Here is an 18,415-nt window from a genome sequence, read left to right as displayed (position 1 = left end):
TATCTTCAGGTTCCGGAGAGTGGGAAAAGGAGAGGAAAGGGGTAGTGTGATTGATTCCACATAAGAGCACCATAGTTCAGAAATGTGTTTCCTTCCCAGCAATAAAGAGGCTTGATTCCAGTATTGTCTTTCAAAAACGTATGCTCCAGCCACAAAATCCAGCAGCTTTTAACACCCAGTTTGACATAACTGACAGTCTCTTCTCAGGAGGAGACTCAGCAGAGCTGGGATAGTGCAGGGTTTGCAGTCTGATAAATATGCATTGGCAGCACTGCACAGAGGGAGGCATGTAGAATGAATACTCAGTCCTACTCTCTAACTTTCCTGCTTTCCTTTCTTGCACATCCAGTTCCCAATTATGACAGATTTTATAAAGCTGTTGCAGGGCTAAAAAAAAAATTATCTCTGAGTTTAACCCAAGCCAATCTCAAATCACTGTGTGCTAAGAGCAGCCTAACTTTAGTTTTTCCAAACCAAAAGACTAAACATTAAAAATAAGTTATATTGGGTCAGATAGGCATAATGAAGTGCAAATACTTTTGAACGCATGATTATAGTAGTATGCTAAAAAGCACCTGCATTTCTTTTTCAAAATTGAAGCAGTTTCCTGTGGCTGATAATGTTGCTTGAATCTTACGCAACTATTGGTCCAAGTTACATTGGTGATTTTCAGTGTTTTACTCCATTTCTAAAAATTGTAAACCTTAGAGTGCCACAGAAACAACCCACAATTACAGTTTCATATTGAAAAGATATTTGCTCTCTCTGTTTAGAGAAGCCTTAACTTGAGTAAGAGCTAAAATGGTTTTTAATGTGCTCTTACCTTTTCTGAATACATGGTTGATACTATGTTTCATTTGGAAACAAAGAGAAAACTAAATGTACACAATTATAGCCTGTTTCTGGCAGTTTGGTCAGCCTGACAATCTATAAAAAATTAACTTCTGTGCCAGCAAATACTGAGGGTTTTTTGTGCCCTTTTTTTTTCCCCCAGTATGTCAGTCTTTCTTCTTCACAGGAGTCAATGCATTTACTTCTTTAGCTGTACTCTCTATCTATGCTACAGCAATAGTGGCATAGGAATGTGGGGGTTTTGTAAGGAGTGTAAACAAAACCAGACAACCAGACAAATGCTTTTTAATAGGAAGTTGCCTCTTTGCTTTAAGAAGGATGCTTGTAACCTGAAAGTTAAGCGTATGTCTGAGCATTTTTAAGAACAGAATGCTGTATGCGTAATGAACTCTTTTTTTTTTTTTTTTTTTTTTTTAGATCAAGTAGAATAAGGCAAACCAAATGAAAATCTAAATTAAATTAAAAGGGTGACATGTAATTTCCAAGTAAGAGTCACAAGTCAACACTGGCTGGTAATTAAAGCTTATATAATCTAATGGCTATATTCCATTGAGACCACTTTGCCTTAATGGAGTTAATTTGAGAATTCAAAGCCTCCGTCAGTGTTTCCAACTTTTCTAATGTGTCAGTCTGTTTTGTGGGAGGTTGTTCTGGCAAAAACCATAAAGCACAACCTGGCTTCTCTGATCCATATAAACACATCAATAATACACACTTCTTTTTATTTCTTCTAGCTGTTCTAACAAAAGAGGCATAATGGAGAAAGCAATGTTTAAAAAAAATCTGCCCGTGAAATCTCTTAGTAATTCCCAAAGCAATTCTGTAAGTTAACACAAAACAAGAAGATCCATGAGCGATGCAGCAAGTGTGTATTTAGGATCTCTCCAATAGTTCGGGGAGTATTTTCATCAATACTGGGTGTAAAGTGGTATAAAAATTTTTTGAAGATTTTCACATTAAAATTTTTCACTTATGAGAGAGGGATGGTCATATGGGCATTAGGAGAAAAAGTTTCCCAAACTGCCTTTTATAATTCCTGTTTGAAGTTCTTGTAACCATTTGTTACAGATATAAAAGGTACTACCTTGTTGTGCTTCCCTTAATAGAGTATAGGTTTTGGAAATAAACCCCTTGGGCTACTGACCTTTTTAAGAATCTTAGAAAATAAAATTCCTCTGTTGCAGGGAGAGCACTGTGTAACCAAGCAGCCAAGGAGCTGCCTTTTGAATTACTAACAATTGAGCAATGGAATAGTGCAGAAGGGAAGAGTGAGTCTTGGTTCACTACTCCTTTTTCAATTGTAGATTTCTGTATTTAACTCTGTGGCAGTGGCAGTTTGAAAAGAAAGGGCCACAAATGCTTGAGCAAGCAGATCATAAATCTAATGAAGAATAAGAAGTTTTGAAATGCAAGAATAAGACATCATGATAAGAAAAAATGTAGAGAAATGGGTACCTAGGAATGGACTTCTAAATTCATAGCCTGACTTTTAAATAATTGACTGCTTTTCATTTTACTAACTTTGTAGGACCTCAGCAATTTTGAAAATGAGGGCATTCATTCAAACTCCTATATTTAGGTCCAAGAGCCTATATTTAAGCATCCATGCTTAAAAATCTTGGCTAGAATCTCTCTTTGTTCACTTTTGAGGAAAGTAATTTAAGAAAATAAATGTGTGCTCTTTACATATGGTTTACTTTATCAGATAGTGTTCTGATCTTAAGATAAGTGGAAATAAGTTAATATATGAAGATTCGCAGTTTTCTGAATAGAACCTTAAGTTTCCACTTGATGCGAAATAACCATATTTTGGAACTACATTTTACCACATTAAGACATTAATGCATCAGCATTTTCCATGTAGCAGAAGTTGTGAAAAGTTGTAGTTGGTAGAAATTCAAATGTTCAAAATCATTGAAATAAAAAAGATTAAGTGTTTCTGGACCTTGTGAGAAATTCTGTGGCTGTTTCAATACCTGCTTCTGCAGTAAGGAATCTGGAAGACCTGGAGCTCAAGGTTCTGAAACGTGGGATACTAGAAACATTTATTCCCAAACAGATTAATTTACAGGAATACTGGGGATTTTCCAAAATCTGTTAGTTTTGTGGGAGAAGTTTATCACGGTTGCCATATATTGACCCATGCTGTTCCATGGTTGCAAATACTGTCCCCATTACACTGTCCCCATAGTGATTTCTATCAGTACAAGATACAACCAGCCTTTATGTGTGGGGTTTTTTTAGTTCTCTTGATGTTCCCAGTGGAAAATGAGCAAAATGTCCAAGTTTAATGAAATTCAGCTTCACAATATTCTGATTGTCATCCCCAATTCTTAGAGTCAGTGATTCAATCATGTTGTCAGATAATCATGGCATCCCTTTCGTATATCTCTTGAGAAACATTTCTCATCTTGAAGAATGTCTTCTGTATCTTTTTTAAGGAATGTTGGTTGATCTTCAAGCTTCTAAACTTGTTTCTTAAACACTTAGAAGCAATCTATATCTTTTAGGCTTTGCATGTTGCAGACAGCAGAAGAGGTGAAAGATGTCATCTGTGTGTGTGCTAGTACTGTTACCTTCAGAAGGTCTTCCAGCTTTAAGGCTGTGCACTGTTGGCTTCCAGCACTGTGCTAAACCTCACAATTCACAGAACTGAAATCTTGTCTGGAGTAAAATTTTCTGTGGCTGATGTACATTTAGTTGTAAATGTCATCAGGCCACTATACTGTTTTGGGGATATATTTTTGTAAGTGATAATCTTCTGCTTTGCCTCTGACACACACTTTCCTTCAAGCTGAATCTTTACCATGAGGCTAGCAACTTGAAAGAGATTTCTGTGTGGGAGTACAGTTATCCTTTTTTTCTTTCTCCCAGTAGGAGATGAGCTGAAGTAAATGTCACCCACTTGTTCCCATTTAAGTTTCATACACTCTGGGTCATTCAGATAAGTATAAACTGCTACTGAACATCTGAGTGTCTTTGTGTCAGATTTTTTCTTTTCAGCTAGCATGTTTCATCTTGAAATATTTTATATCAATTCCATTTAACTAAATGATCATTTGAAAGAAGATGGATCTTTCTTTTTTTTAACTAATTTTTTCTCTTGTTATTTTACTTTAAAATAAAAGATAAACAACCCCAGAATTCAAATAAATAAATAAATAAATAAATAAAAATAGTCCTACCAGAATGCAGACTCAGCCACTGCTTAGCAGAGTGATCTATGTGGGATGTGTATGTTGATATTGAACATCTATTTGTCTTGAGATACTGCTTTGCCTGTACCCAAAACCTCTGGTGTTGTACTTTGTTTCTCTTGGCCTTGTCTCTACTAATGAAATGTATTTCCTGATCACTGCTATTTCCTGATATTTTCTTGGCAAGGTGCCTGGTTACTGCGGATTCTACATGAGCCAGGGTGTCCTCTTCTGCTCTCCTGCTGGGCTGGTGAAGCAGATGTAATGGCTGTGATCCCTTTAGCTTGGTAATGGAACACTCAGCTGCTGGCAGCTTACGCCTTTCCCTCTCCCCTCCTCCCTGCAGGGCAAGCTGGAGATTGAAAGACCTTTGTCCTTTGAAAAGCCTGTTGTGGCTTAGTGTTTTGGATATTGTTTAAGGCAGATCAGCTGTGGGTTTATTCTGCCATCATGATTATCTCATATATAAGGCTTCTACCCAGCCCTTTTCTGCTTTTCCTGTAAGCACATAATGTGATCCACAGTGTCCTTGAAGCCAGTACAGCAGCTTCACTGGCAGCCCTGGTTGCTGGGTTGGATCTTAGGTGTAGTATTTCTGACACTGCAAAATCCAGTCATACATTGCTTCTCACAACAATCTCCTCTTTCTGCTGAGAAATCTGTTAAAATACTATGAACTATTATTATATGTATTTTTACATTTTCCTGTGGACTTTGTTCAGTGAGAAGCAGTATTACTCATTGAAGCTAGAAGAGAAACATTAAAGGGGAAGGCACACACTTTTCATTAATCTAGAAAATGGAGAAAAAAAATAACCGTCATTTTTTGGGTTAAGCCCAAAAATGTAATGGAAGTATATTGGCCTGAACTAACATAGTTTTCCTCACTTCTCATTCACACTGAAGAATGTAGTAGCATCACTCATCTTCTGCTTTCATCAACATCTGAAACGAAATACTTCTCTTGTTAGATGAAAAATACCAATTAACAAGTACACTTATTTGGCTTTACAAATTCCATAGAAATGAGAATCCACTATTCCATTATAGTGATCAAAGAAGGGTTGATCCCATGCTAAAGTCTAAACAAACCATTTGTCTTCTTAGTGGTTTTTTCAAAGTCTGTCCTTTTCTGCTGACAGGGAAAGTTGCTAAGCTAGGTGTAAACATGGAGGACTACAGTTTGTGACTAACTTCCACTGGTAGGTTTCCTACCACAGAAGATCTGCTTACTGTCCCTCAGAAAGGGAAGGAGGTTGAGGGAATTAAACAAGGCCTTTATAATGTCTAAGTTCACATTAGTATAGAGAAATCCATACACTTTGTCAGAGTTTGCCATTCTTGCTGATACTGGCTTCACCCGTCGTGTTTTGAAGCTTTTCAGTTAGCCCAAGTCCTGTAACTACAGAGGTGAACCCAGATCTGGTGTTTTGAAGGAAAATGTTTCTTTTCTTCCTGTTTTCTTTAACCATTCCTCCTCTAAGAAAAAGGATGTGGTGAGATTTTCAATCTCCATTCTGTTCACTATGCCAGTGAATAACTAGAAGGCACTCGCCTGAAACATCTAATTTTGGGTTCCTATGGGACAGCTGATGATCGCCCAAGTTTGCTTTGTAAAAAGTTCTATGTAAACTCAAGGGTCCCAGAATTTCACCTCATTCAAATTGTTATTTTTTAACCTTCCTTGCATCCTTACTTCTCCACAGACATTGTTCTTACCACAAAGATAAATTACCAGGTTCACCTAGAAACTGAAACAATCACTCCCAGAGCTCAATCCCCAAAGGGATATTAACTTGGCCTTTTTTTAAGGAGCTGGTGCAAGGGACAAGACTCTTAGCTGTTATAAATCATTGCATTCCACCGAAGTCAAAGGATCTGTATGTTCATATCCACCCAGAAACTGATTATTTTGTTGTGGTCATGTGTATTCAAATTGTGTCTCAGCATTTTTGCCACAGAGCAGGATGCCACCAGACGTGCTGCACACTCAAAACGCAACATCTTAGACACAGATAAAGCTTTGTAAATTCTGATGTTGTCCTTTAAGAACAGGAATTAGAGACCTTTGAACTAACACGTTTCTCTCCCTTCTCATATCAGGCGAAACCCGCTCCACTTTCACCTCATCGCAGATGCAATTGCCAAACAGATCCTGGCAACTCTGTTCCAGACATGGATGGTCCCTGCTGTGCGCATAGACTTCTATGATGCAGATGAGCTCAAGGTAAAGACAGACAGACACAGGTGTCAGTCATATACTTCTGCTTTGATGTCATCCCTTTGTTCCTTATCTCCCTTCACTAGTGAATTGCAGGGGAACTACTGCCTAAAAATATTCTCCCTGATGACAGCTAATTCTAATGGTCATGATTGTAACCCCAATTACACTGAACAAGAAGATGCTAAATGGCTAAAATCAGTGCGGTTTCTCTGGAATGAGGGCAGCTAATGAAATGAAATATTTTGTGTAACAGCTTAGAATTTTACCTGCTAGCAAGAGGATTCTGGCTGTCCATTTGATCACATTATGCTTTTCTAAGGATACTTCTTCCTGGTAGCAATGGTGGAATCTTAAGTATCTTGCTCAATAAGCCAAGTCTGTTACTGGAAACACTCAACTGCCCTGTATTCTTCAAGCACAGGTGTGTGAAACCCTAAGGACACACACTGTGATGAGGTAGCATTAGTACAATAGCTACCTTTTTTATCTGGATGCCCTTCCAAAAGGAATGAATATGAAAAGAGTTCAATCAATGGGGGGAGAAATCGCTTACTCAAAGTAATTATCTTTTCATAGTTAAAAAGTTTAAGTCAGAACTTGGAGGCACTGCGTTGCTTTTGAGCTGTATGTTCTTTACTTGTGGAGGTAGAATGAAGTATTCAGATTTTATCATTTGAAGTTGGTGGCAGTAATTTGGGTGACTTACCAGACTGTTCTGAACAGCACGCTAAAACAAGGAAAAAACCAAAATTTAGCAAATTGCTCTACTTATTAAGGGAGAAATTCAAAGCACACCACGTTGTGAAATACTGAATACAGAAACCTTTAGAATGAGATGGAAGAGGGAAAAAGTGGTTCTTGAGAAAAATACTTTGTTTCTGTTTTTATTTTCATTGGTTCTTCTACATGAATCCATAAGCTGATATTAACCTAATTAGCCAGAGATTTTCCTTCTGTTCTTTATAGCTTCATAGCAAGGAGGAGGTTTGTTCTTATAAATCTTGTACGTGTCTATGTTACATGTGCTTTTCCACAAATTGTAGGGTTTTTAATTAGCCTCTCAGCTGGGGAGGGCAGACTTCTTAGTGTTTTCCTTCTGGTCATTTGAGTATGGTCCAATCTAGTTAAGTAAATAATAACTAAGACAGCTTACTTCAGTGATCCCCAAATTTCTGATTTATAGGCAAAGCACTGAGCAGATGCAAAGCTACAGAGCAAAATTGTTTTGTCCCTTCCTCTTCACTCAGCCTTTATTTTTTATATGACTGGTGACCTAAATCAACACTAGACTATGTTGCATGTAACCCATAGGCCTTTAGGTTGAGGACCACTTTCTTGCTGGATGCAGGTATTGATGCATAAATAGGTCTTTCCGGGTTTGCCCATTGTTCAGAGCTCATCATTCTCCATTCCAAGCAATTTCCCTCATATCAGTTGCCAAAAACACAGTATATAGTACTGAGCATAGGAGAATGTGACAGACACTGCCAAAGGAGAGCAAATGAATATAAACAGTTTAAAAAAGCCAGAAATGATGCTGGCTCATATCCAGATCATTCTGCAGGTTTTAGCAAAGATGACAGAGGAGCTGTTTACAGACAGCTGTAGGAGCTCATCTCATTTGTTTTTTACATAGCCCCTAGAGAGGATTTAATGATTGGTTTGGGTTCATGTATTTCACCTGCACTCTTGGGAGCTATATTATGCTGCTGGTGTTAAGAAAACATAGAGCTGATGCTGGATATTTACTAGAAAGCCTGTCTTTCTCTGAAATGCTCTATGGATTCACTGTTACAGTATGTTTCAGTTTAAATCGTTCTTTTTAAATAGTTCTTTTTAAACCTGTAATCAATACCAATTTCTGAGTTTTAAAAGGGTTTAGACTGAGTAATAGCATGAGAACTTTCTGCTTAGCTTTCATTCACCCATGTTCAGTTGTTTTGGAACACATTTTAGCTGCTAAAGAAAACATTTCATTTCATCTTTGGGTTTTTTTTTTTCATTGGATATGTATGAGCTTCCAGCCTGTTCCTTCTAATGCAGCTGGAGCTGGCATGTTAGATTAAGCCCTTAAGTCCTGGGAAAAGTCCTGCTTCTGCTCCTGTTCCTGCTCAAACAGTGGAAGGGAGCACATAATATTAGATCCTCCATAAATAGTATGGATACTTTTTTTGTTTTCAGGTAGCTATTCAGAATTCAGGCAACAGTTTCCAGTAGTGTACTGATTTTTTAAAAGGCAGAATTTGGAGACTAAAATATTTGGTATTTGGCAATGTTTTGTAACATATCCTGCAGCTGTTAAAAGTACATGCTGTTTTTCTTAGAGTTAGAGCAAACAGTGTCCTGAAGAAAGGCGTAGAAAATTAATCTTGGCTGTGGCTGTTGTTTTCTCTCAGGTTTTAGAGGAAAACTGGACACTTGACTGCAAGAAAGGGAAGACAAGGTACCATGGGTTGTATCAGAATTTCTAGGGCCAGCAAACCAACATATCTACTTTGCTGCTGTGAATTAAACATGTCAGATGTTCCTTTTAAAATTTAGAGAAGACTTATTTTTCCTTTTGCAAGGTGACACAACTGTTCATGTTCCTGTTGCACCACAAAGAGCCTCGGTTAATTCCCTGGAAGCAGATGCTGCCAAACTACCAGCAACCTGCTTGGAAGAGGGATGGAGCACAGGAAAGAATGATCAGGGAAAGGTGTATCTTTGCTTGGGACACATGATAGGGGATGGGACAGAAAAGGAGGAGGCTTAACTGTGGAGCTGAGCCATAATCACAGCATTTCCAGGAAAAGGGTCAGACACAGTCAAGATGGCAGCTTGCTGGATGTATTTCTTTACAGTTAGTTTGAACATTTTGACAGACAGTTCTACTAAGATGCTGGTAACCTTCCCCATCATAAGTTGGCCTCTCCCCCCAGTGCCTCGCCAATAACCTCAAGGGAGATTGATGCGTTCTTAAAAGCTCTCCCTCAACTTACAAGCTGTTCAGATTGTGAACTCTCTCCCATTAACTAAACTTGCTGCATGCAGTTAGTAATCAGCAATAAGCATCCTTGAAGTGAGGGCTGCTGATAATGGTGCCAGTAATTGAACTGTTCCACAGCTACATACTTCATTCTTGCTGTACTCAGTATGGCCCACACATAACTCTTCCAAATTTATGTGGTGACATATGGCTGAGACTGCAAATTGGAAAGTTACTTGGCAGTGCAAATTCACTTTATATGATCACTTTAGTTGTGTTAGTCAGCTTTGGTCCTAAATGCAGTGGATGTATCTATTATAGCAATGCATCCCACAATAACTGGAAACTGAAAATGGGCTTCTTTGAACATTAAATAAAAGAAAAAAATATCTGTGAAACACTCATCTATTACAGCAGTGATTTGCAGATATCAGGCTGCTGGGGACCGTGGGTTTTTCAGTTCAGTCCTACATGAAGAAACTCCAGAACAAACTATTGAAGGTGTGCAGCTTGGGCACTTGACTTCTACGCTTCATTGTTAAACATGGAATCTCATGTCAATTCACTCACAGGGAAATATAGGCCTCAAATCTATTATGATCTGCACTATCCCAGTGCAGAAGGAACAGGCCGTAAGGCAGTACTATATGTGATGGGTGGAATACAGATGGGGTGAGTTTGTTTTCCCAGATGTTGCCTGACACACTGATGACATCAGGTGAACTGAAGAAGGCAGAATGTAGAACGAGCAGTTGCCTGCTCTGCTGTGGGTAAATGGCCCAGATACAGTCTCTTCATCACTGATAGAGCAGAAAAGCCATCTCCTTTAAATAGTTTAGCCCACATGTGCTGCAATTGATTTTTGAACTTGAAGGGATGGTGGCTATGGTTTTGTAGTAGATGAACATTTGATCTGAAAGGGAAGAATGAAAGGATCCATTCTTTGCTATATATATGGACAATATTCCAGCTTTTACCGCTCCCAGAAACAATAGACCACAAATCTGAGTACCTGTGCTGTATTAGGTGATTTCCTTTCAGAAATGTTGACGTCTGTACACTCAGTCAAAATCAGTGGTCTGATCCAGCACAACCAAACTCCGATAATGCATGGCATAAAGATCACCTATCTTTGGGCGTTTACTGCAGCAAATCAGTTCCTTCTTAGCCACTTCCATCTGAACTTTAAAGACAGTTCTCTAGGTCAGATATTGACATCTTTGGACAGACATCACAAAATATTCTGAGTTAGATGGGACACATAAGGATCATCAAGTCCAACTCTTAAGTGTAGGGTCCATAGAGAGATTGAACCCATGACCTTGGAATTATTAGCACCATGCTCTAGCCAACTGAGCTAATGGGCAAGGTCTATGAGATTTAAGCAGAGAAATAGTTTAATTCTTTAATTATGGTTGTAGTGTAGCTGGCTCTCAGGGCTATGCCTGTGTGCACCCCCGGTGCACTCAAATTCCCACGGTGGTCCAGGAACTCCCAGGCTTGTTGTCTGCACAGATGAGATAAAGAACTGTTTTGAGACAGCAGCCCGATTGGAAACCAGGTGACTGATGGAACTGCTGGCACAAGAAGTATTTGACAGCTTGTTACAGGAGCGGTCCCAGTGGGAATTTCAGACAGTTCTTGAGATTTCCCAGGCAGACCCTGCTGTGCCTAGACCAATTTGTATGCTTAAGCATGTCGATTAACATCCTGGGCAAAGAATCTGGCTGTCCCAAATATTCAGAGACAGTTCCTGCTGCAAAGTTAATCAATTGTACAAGAGTAAGACAATCAATAGGAACAGTTCCTGCATGTGTAGAAATGACCATGTAGGACAGTCTTTTGTACATACTTCAGATAGTTAGGAAATGTTTTGTACATAGGTTAAGGTGATCTATGGTGACATATCATACATGTCTTGCAGTGGTCAGGTAGCATGACCATGGGCCAGCTGGGTTACGAAAATTTTGTAGAAACATGTCTTAGCAAGTCTTACTTAATCCAACTAGGATGACCCTGTAAGAACCCTTGCTATGCAGACTCCCTTTACCTTCTAGACAGCAACAAAGTGTCCTGTCTGGCACATTGTACTGTCCATGCAAAAATTATTGTAAGTCAAAATCCCAGTGTTAGCTGTTTTAAAGTATGCTCAGTATGTGAGTATCTTTGCAGCAAATTGCACCAAAAGCAACTCAAATGCCATGATATCTTTGGATTCCAGCAGAAGCTCTTCCAATGAATGATAGTAGTGGTAGAGCTGTATGTTTTGTAATACTGCCATGTACCAATTTTAGAACCATAATCAAATACTTCTAACAGAATGGCAGCTACCACCTGGTGAGCATGAGAGCAAGGGATTCTCGTTGGCAGGTGGGAAGATGTGAGAGTGTATTTAATGGACGGATTATTGGCTTGGTGTTTTTCACATCAATTTAAGAGGGTGACAATGATAACAGTGTTGATAAGCCCTTGAACAATAAAATTGAACAGCATTCCCCTGCCTTCCACCATCTTCCTAGTCTAGAAGTTCCACTGGAGGTTACAGCAAGCCATAACAATCTATCTCACAGCAATAGTGACTGACCCCTAAACTGTCATGGATTGTAAGGGTTTGGCTGTATTGTATTGCACTGGATGCAGATTATATATTGTTAAGGGCAGTGCAGGGTTGTTTATCTGTTAAGTAGTTCACTGCATGCCTCAAAGGCAAACACACGAAGTTGTAAAGCAGAAGTACACTATTTTCATTTCTTTTCCACTTCATATGCAAGATCTAATTGCTATTAATGCAATACAGAATGAGAAACCAAGCATCTGTTTATGTTTACATTCATTTGCATAGCAGTAAGTATTCAGTTAAAGTGTTTCTATGGCACTGAGGTTTTGATCTAAAACTGTCAATGTTATGGGGGGCTTGCAATGCTCCTGCATTTCACCAGTTTTTGTCTTTCTGTAAACTGGCCTACTACAAATGTCAGTGAAATAATAGGCATAGACTGCTGTTTCTTCCTGCCCCTTTTCCTTCTCTTTATATTATTTTTAAATGTGCAAATTCAAGATTTTGGAAAACTAAGTCTATAATCAAAACATTTTACAGATTTTTATAACTTGTGTGGCTTAGTTTTAGACTTGAATTTCCACTTATAATTGAGATTTTGTGTATTTGCTAATGGACATGTTGAATACTACAGGCCTGAAGTCTCAGGTGATAAAATATGCTTGTGGTTGTGACACAGTGCTACCATGTTAAGAACAGGGTCTTTTAGCCATGGTTTTCAGTACAGATAACTAGAAATTAACAGACTTAGTTTAGTAAGCCGAGATATTTTCCTTCAGACTGATTGGGAGGAAATTATTATCCACAAAGAAACAAATAGCAATTCAAATTCCCCAGCACAGTGGAACCTTTGTGAAGATGTCAGAATCTATCCTGAGTAGCCTAAGCAGTACTTCTTCTGCCCTCCCAGTCCCTCTTCTCCACCAACCAAAAAAAATAAAATAAAAAAAAATTTAAAAATACCATGCATGATTGGAGACTGTTATTTAGATGTATTTTCCATTATTATTCAGACCTAGAATGTGAATAAAGTAATTTTACATAAAATCAGACTGGGTCTTATATTTCTACCTCTTCTAAACAGGTGGTCAGAAAGAAGTGCCATGGAAATCACTGAGGCTGTTCAGAAATTGGTCATGATAATGGGACTCATAGTGCCTTTCTGACTTAGCAGTTGTTACCTGCTTAGTGGCATGTAACTTTCATGAGAACGTCACCTCTGATTCTGTGGAGGGTATCTTCTGTTTGAAGATACCAAATATGGAATAGTTTCTTGCAGATTTTTATGTAGTTTTCCTTCAGATTTAAAAATATAATCGGTTAAATTGAGATACAGAACTGTTAGAATTTGGGATACTGAGATGAAGCCCAGTGTGATGCAAGACGGTGCATTATTTCCTGGGCCTCTTTCAAGGGTCTGCCAGTCTGCCTCCTGTGTTACACTGTGCAGTGCTTCTGCTACTATTCCAGAAGAAAGCCTCTGACTTTGTAAACCCTTTGTATTTTCCTACTGTTGATGGTGCTTTGAAAAAACACTGGAGTTCTTTGGTAGTTTTATAATTTAGTTATGATTGCTGTGGGCCTCTCTGTAGCTCCACCTTTTTCTTGATTCTAGGGAAAAGTAGTGCAGTTGTTCTGTTCTACGTCCACCAGGAAGACGAGGCAGCTGCTCTTTGTAACATATTTGGAGTGAGGGCTAAGGAGCCAACTCTCTTCCACTTAACATTTGTATCGTAGTAGCTGACTGTGACATTTCAAAAGCAAGAATTTTTGTTTTGCATTCAGCTTCTTCAACATTGCTCATTGCAGCAACATGTGCTGCACCTCCAGGGAAGGCAATTCTAGCAGAGAATGAGAAAAAGATGAACAACTGCACATGAGATTTTCCAAAAATTATTCAGTTTGACAAAAATTAAAAAGTGTGCCCTGGAAAAGCCTAAAAAAGACACGACATCTCAAACTAACTTCGACAGCTATCAGTTGTTCCATAACAACTGCTTTCTCAGAACATTATCATCTGCCTATGAGAAATGAAATGAGAGCATTTTGCTGTCCTAATCTTGGATTTACAGAAATTATTTGAACAGTTTGATCTGCATGAGAAGTGTAGATTGTATATCCCCTGCACTTGCTGGGGAGAGTTAATGGTCATCCTGTGCTCCAGCACAACTTCTTTCTTTGGCATCTGCAGGTAAAAAGCTGGGAAGACATGTAATGACTAGAATTAGATGGTCTTAGATCTTAATGGCTTTTCATTTGCTCACATGAACACCTCCCTGTCAAAGGGCATTTGATGACTCACAGAAGAACAGCAGTGACTGCTCAAGGCATTCCTAGTGAGGATCAGTATTGATGTGAGCATTTTATCAAAATGTTTAGTGAGCCTTGCTTCTAAGTTTACAAAGAACTGAAGTGTATGTATTTCCATCTCTGATTGATAAGCTGAAAAGCATAGGAGACTGCAAGGACTCCAAGAATATTCTTAATTCACAACAAGGGAGCTGAAATGGTTAGATTTCCTCATTTGTAAAGTATGTGGTGTTGGCTTATTTCTGAGAAACAACTGATATTGAGAGAAGTGTTGGGCAGTAGATCAGATGTGAGCTACTTCCCATGAGCAATTCAGCAGGCAGTGTAGGCACAAAATATTCTGAAGGACTGGGGCTGAAATAGTCATTCTTGTGGAGAAAAATTATGTTCACCTTGTCTGGGCACACCTTTTTGTGTGACACATTTTCACAGCACTTAAAATGACAAAGTTGTGATGTGTGCCTGGCACAGCACAAGCACATGCTGAAGTCACTCTTCTCATAGGTCTTCTGAAACCATCTCAGTGCAGGTAGGGGTGTCCTGGCTGATTTTAGTCTCAATACTTGCTTTAAAGGGGGGGATCTGTAATAACATTGTTAATGGAATGCCATTGACATTACCTCTTTTTGAGTCAACTTAGTATGGGAGCACCTGAACTTCTAAATTGAGAATTTTTAGTTCTATTAGTGGAGTTATCCTTTTCAGGTCAATCTGCAGTCCTACAAGATTTCATTTTTTGACATACATAGTAAGGTTATTAATGGGATGCCACTGATGGTAATTTGACTTGAGTCATTTCTCTTAGTAGAGCTACCACTTTGCAGATCAAATGATTCAGTCCTGTGGAAGTTTCATTCTTTGAGCTTAAGTTGATGGTGTCTAGGTCTTACCCTTTCAGAAACAAAGATGAAATCCAACTAGTATTTTGATCCTCTGGTAATTTTCCCATATACTCCTCCATTACTTCATATTCGACCCCTTTCACATCTGAACGGATTCCAGAGTTTTTAGCTGACACACATGAAAGCCTATAAAATAGTTCCATCTGTATTGTTTTAATGAGACAGTTGGGACCTGTGTTCACTTGTCTGATTGCAATTTTATCTGATGGTCTTTAGGGTGAAACTAAAAGATTGTATGGAATTAGGGTGCCACTGGTAGTCTTAGCCCTCAGACAGATGTTTCAAGAAGTTTTAAGAGTTACATGCCTGCTACATGGACACTTCATTTAACCACTCCTCATGCAAACTCAGTGCTGTCTGAAGTATTTGATGATATTTAACCAGAAGCAGAGCAATTAACTAGACTAATGTCATGAACTTCAAGTTCCGTGTTGCTTTTGAAGGAGCCCAGTTTTCCCAATGTCTTTATTTTCCTCAGATTGTTTCTCTAGTTAGTGCTGCATTGTTGCTGCATTGTTTGAGAGGCATCACAGCTCTTTCTAATAACAAAGAAAAAGAACACTTTTTCAACCCCTGTCACATTCGCTGCTTCTTGTACTAGGTTATTGTTAGTTTTGCTTGTTCCTAATTGTAATACATTTTATTCTTTATTATTCTTTTTATTATAGATGTATTCCTGGAGCATTTTAGTCCCCAGAAGTATTGGTAAATTATAATACTTAGTACTGGAGAAAAGAACACTGCTTCATGTAATTTTTGTTCACATGAAGCAATAATTGTGATATAGGAAGTTCCACTCACCTGGCTACCAACTCTGCAGGGTAGAGGATGATTTGTTTTCCTACAAAATCTTTGCTTTTGGTGAAAATAAGAGGTGTAAGACTTCTTGATGGGGTATAGAATTTATTCCACTAGTTGGATGCGTGTTCCACACACTATTGGCCTTTCTTAGTGCAGCATTTTCAGCTGTTGAAGTTCTACTACTGTTAACTCTTTAGGCAGAAACAGTAAAAGTTTATGTCTACAGAAAGGTGATTTTACTGGTGAGATGCCCGATAGTAGGTAGGGATTTTCATCCATAGAAGAATGGATCCTTTTTCTCATATGTATTTGTTATGTTTTGACTTTGTGTCAGGATATCAGAGATCTGGTGGAGGCTGCACTCCCACATCCTTTCCACATACCATCATGAGACATCAGGAAAGTTATTCACTGGGCGAGTAGTCGGTCACTGGAACAGGCTCCCCAGGGTCATGTCACCCTGCTCTTCAACTCTGGTCATGACTCCAAGCCTGACCATGGACAAACCTGTTAGTCATATGGATTAGTTTTAGGTAGTCATGTGAGGGGCATGGAGTTGCACTCAATTCTTATGGATCCCTTCTAATTTTAGATAGTCTATGATTCTGTGATTCTTTGTTTTACAACTCTGGCTGTCGAACACTGTTTTGGATGGATACAAACTTGATGGGGATCTTTAAGGCTTAAAAGGGTGGGAAGTAATTCCCTCAACATTCTTGGTGTTTGGTTGGGAATTTTTTGCACATGGTAACTAGTATTTTAGACCAGAAATCTTCTGCCAGGCATTACTTGGTTAGCAATAGTCACAGTCACTGTTCTGCAGCCTGCTTTCATTATCCTTAAAGAAGGATTTTTTGGTAGGGAAAGAATCCCACTTCAGATAAATTTTTGTCACTGAGTTGCAGCTGTTGTCTCTCCAATAAAACGTGTGTTTATGCAGGACATGCTGTTGCTTTTTATTCTGGTCAGTGCATCTTTATGACTTCAGTTTGTTATCCTGACATCACGCAAAGTACAGGTTGTGTGCCTCTGGGCTTTGACTCCAAGAGCTGCATGGAAATCATGCTAGAACATGGAATGGCTGCAGCTAATGTGTATGTACTTGCATAGTTACTAAAGTTACTAAAGTGAAAAAGCTGACAGTGATAATATTTTCATGGATTTGTATCTTCCCTGATGAATTAGCACGAAGAGCTTGTTGATTGAGTTCACTAGCAATTAAAGCGGGCAATTGATCTTTCTTATCTTTCCATACAGATGAAGCAAGAAGGGCAGCCATGAGTTTTCACCACTGGGCAAATTCTAGCCAGATCTACTTGTCAGTCAGCTTTTAGCAGAAAGCTCTGGCTTCCTGCCATTTTATCTGCTTCAGCTTGTTTGTCTCTTTTCACTCATTCACTGACAGGAAGAAAGGAAAAAAAAGACTTTATCTTATCTTCTAGGGAAGATTTATACTTTTGCCTCTTCTGTGGGGGTGGGACTGGGAGGCTGGTGTTTGGCTGTTTCTCACTGACCTCTATGGGGATGCCCAGACTCTTTTAGGTCTTCCACCCTTGACTGCTGCACTGAAAACAGCTGGGGTTGAGGCCAAAGACCTCAAAGAAACGAGAAACAGCACTAATTGAGACTGGCCAGACTTTTCCATTCTGCAGTCTCATCTTGCATAAATGAAGAGAGGAAAACAAAGACCGCATTCAGCATTTTGGAGATAGGAAGAAACCGTGGAGAAATTTAGAAAGTCTCAAATGAGAGTAAAGAAAAGGACTCAAATAGAAACTGACCATTTAAGTTTGATGGGGCTAAATAAGGTGGGAGAAAATTCAGCTAAATACCTAAGGGGAGCGAGATAGTCCTTAAAGATCCCAGTAGGTGAATAACCTTTTGGTCCTTTCTTTTCTGAAGAAGTATAGCTGAATGTCTTGTTACCTAAATGGCACAGACCAAAGAAAAAAAAAAAACAAAACCAAAAAACAAACACCAAAAAAACAAACAAAAAAAAAACCCCAAACAAACAAAAAAAACCCCCAAAAACCCCACCAAAAACACCCCCAAAAAAACCCCACAACAACAACAACACCAAAAAAAAAAAAAAAAAAAAAGTCCCAATCAGTTTTGCTTTATGTCTGCAGTTGCATCCATATAAAGCATGGATAAGCTCTTGGCACCCTCAGTTAATTTTGATGTTCAGGAAGTTGTTTTGAAGAAGCATCCTTGAATCAAGTTTTTCCCACTTGTCTGCCCTTTGTGTGCATGTGTGTATTGGTGAGAGATTTGGAAAGAAAGTGAAAAAAAAAAAAGAAGAAAAAAGTCCTCAACATCAGTCAGACTGTGTTATGGACTTTGCTACAGAGATGAGAATTAATTTGCAGTTATTTTCCTTTGCTGTATGCTGATGATGATTTTGGAAGTTTTGCTTTTTCTGCCTTTTTAATATCTAATCTTCCTTTCCAGTTGTGGCTTGCTCCACAGTTTCTGCATTTGCTCTACATTATCCAGGACCCAGAGGTTCAAATAATCATCCATTTCTATCTCAACCTTTTTGCTCACTGTTATTTGTATCCAGACTTGTTGCAGGCATGTGTGGAAGATATCATCTGTTTCTTA

The 18,415-nt window shown here is 38.7% G+C and overlaps 1 protein-coding gene across 3 annotated transcripts in view; it reads left to right on the top strand.

The window, feature by feature from the left end:
• Window positions 1-18,415, top strand: part of LARGE1 (LARGE xylosyl- and glucuronyltransferase 1) — a 275,959-nt gene that overhangs the window by 144,683 nt on the left and 112,861 nt on the right. For all 3 annotated transcript variants that reach the window (XM_066184003.1, XM_066184004.1, XM_066184005.1), the window contains one exon: window positions 6,153-6,276. In XM_066184003.1, the coding sequence (XP_066040100.1) occupies window positions 6,153-6,276 (124 nt within the window). The remainder of the gene's footprint in view (window positions 1-6,152; window positions 6,277-18,415) is intronic.

The sequence above is a fragment of the Chamaea fasciata genome, unplaced genomic scaffold (genome assembly GCF_029207755.1).
Source record: "Chamaea fasciata isolate MVZ Bird 193981 ecotype frontalis unplaced genomic scaffold, bChaFas1.0.hap1 SCAF_5, whole genome shotgun sequence".
Classification (NCBI taxonomy): Eukaryota; Metazoa; Chordata; class Aves; order Passeriformes; family Sylviidae; genus Chamaea; species Chamaea fasciata.
Note: the sequence above shows the minus strand (reverse complement) of the source record. Positions and strands in the feature narration are given on the sequence as shown.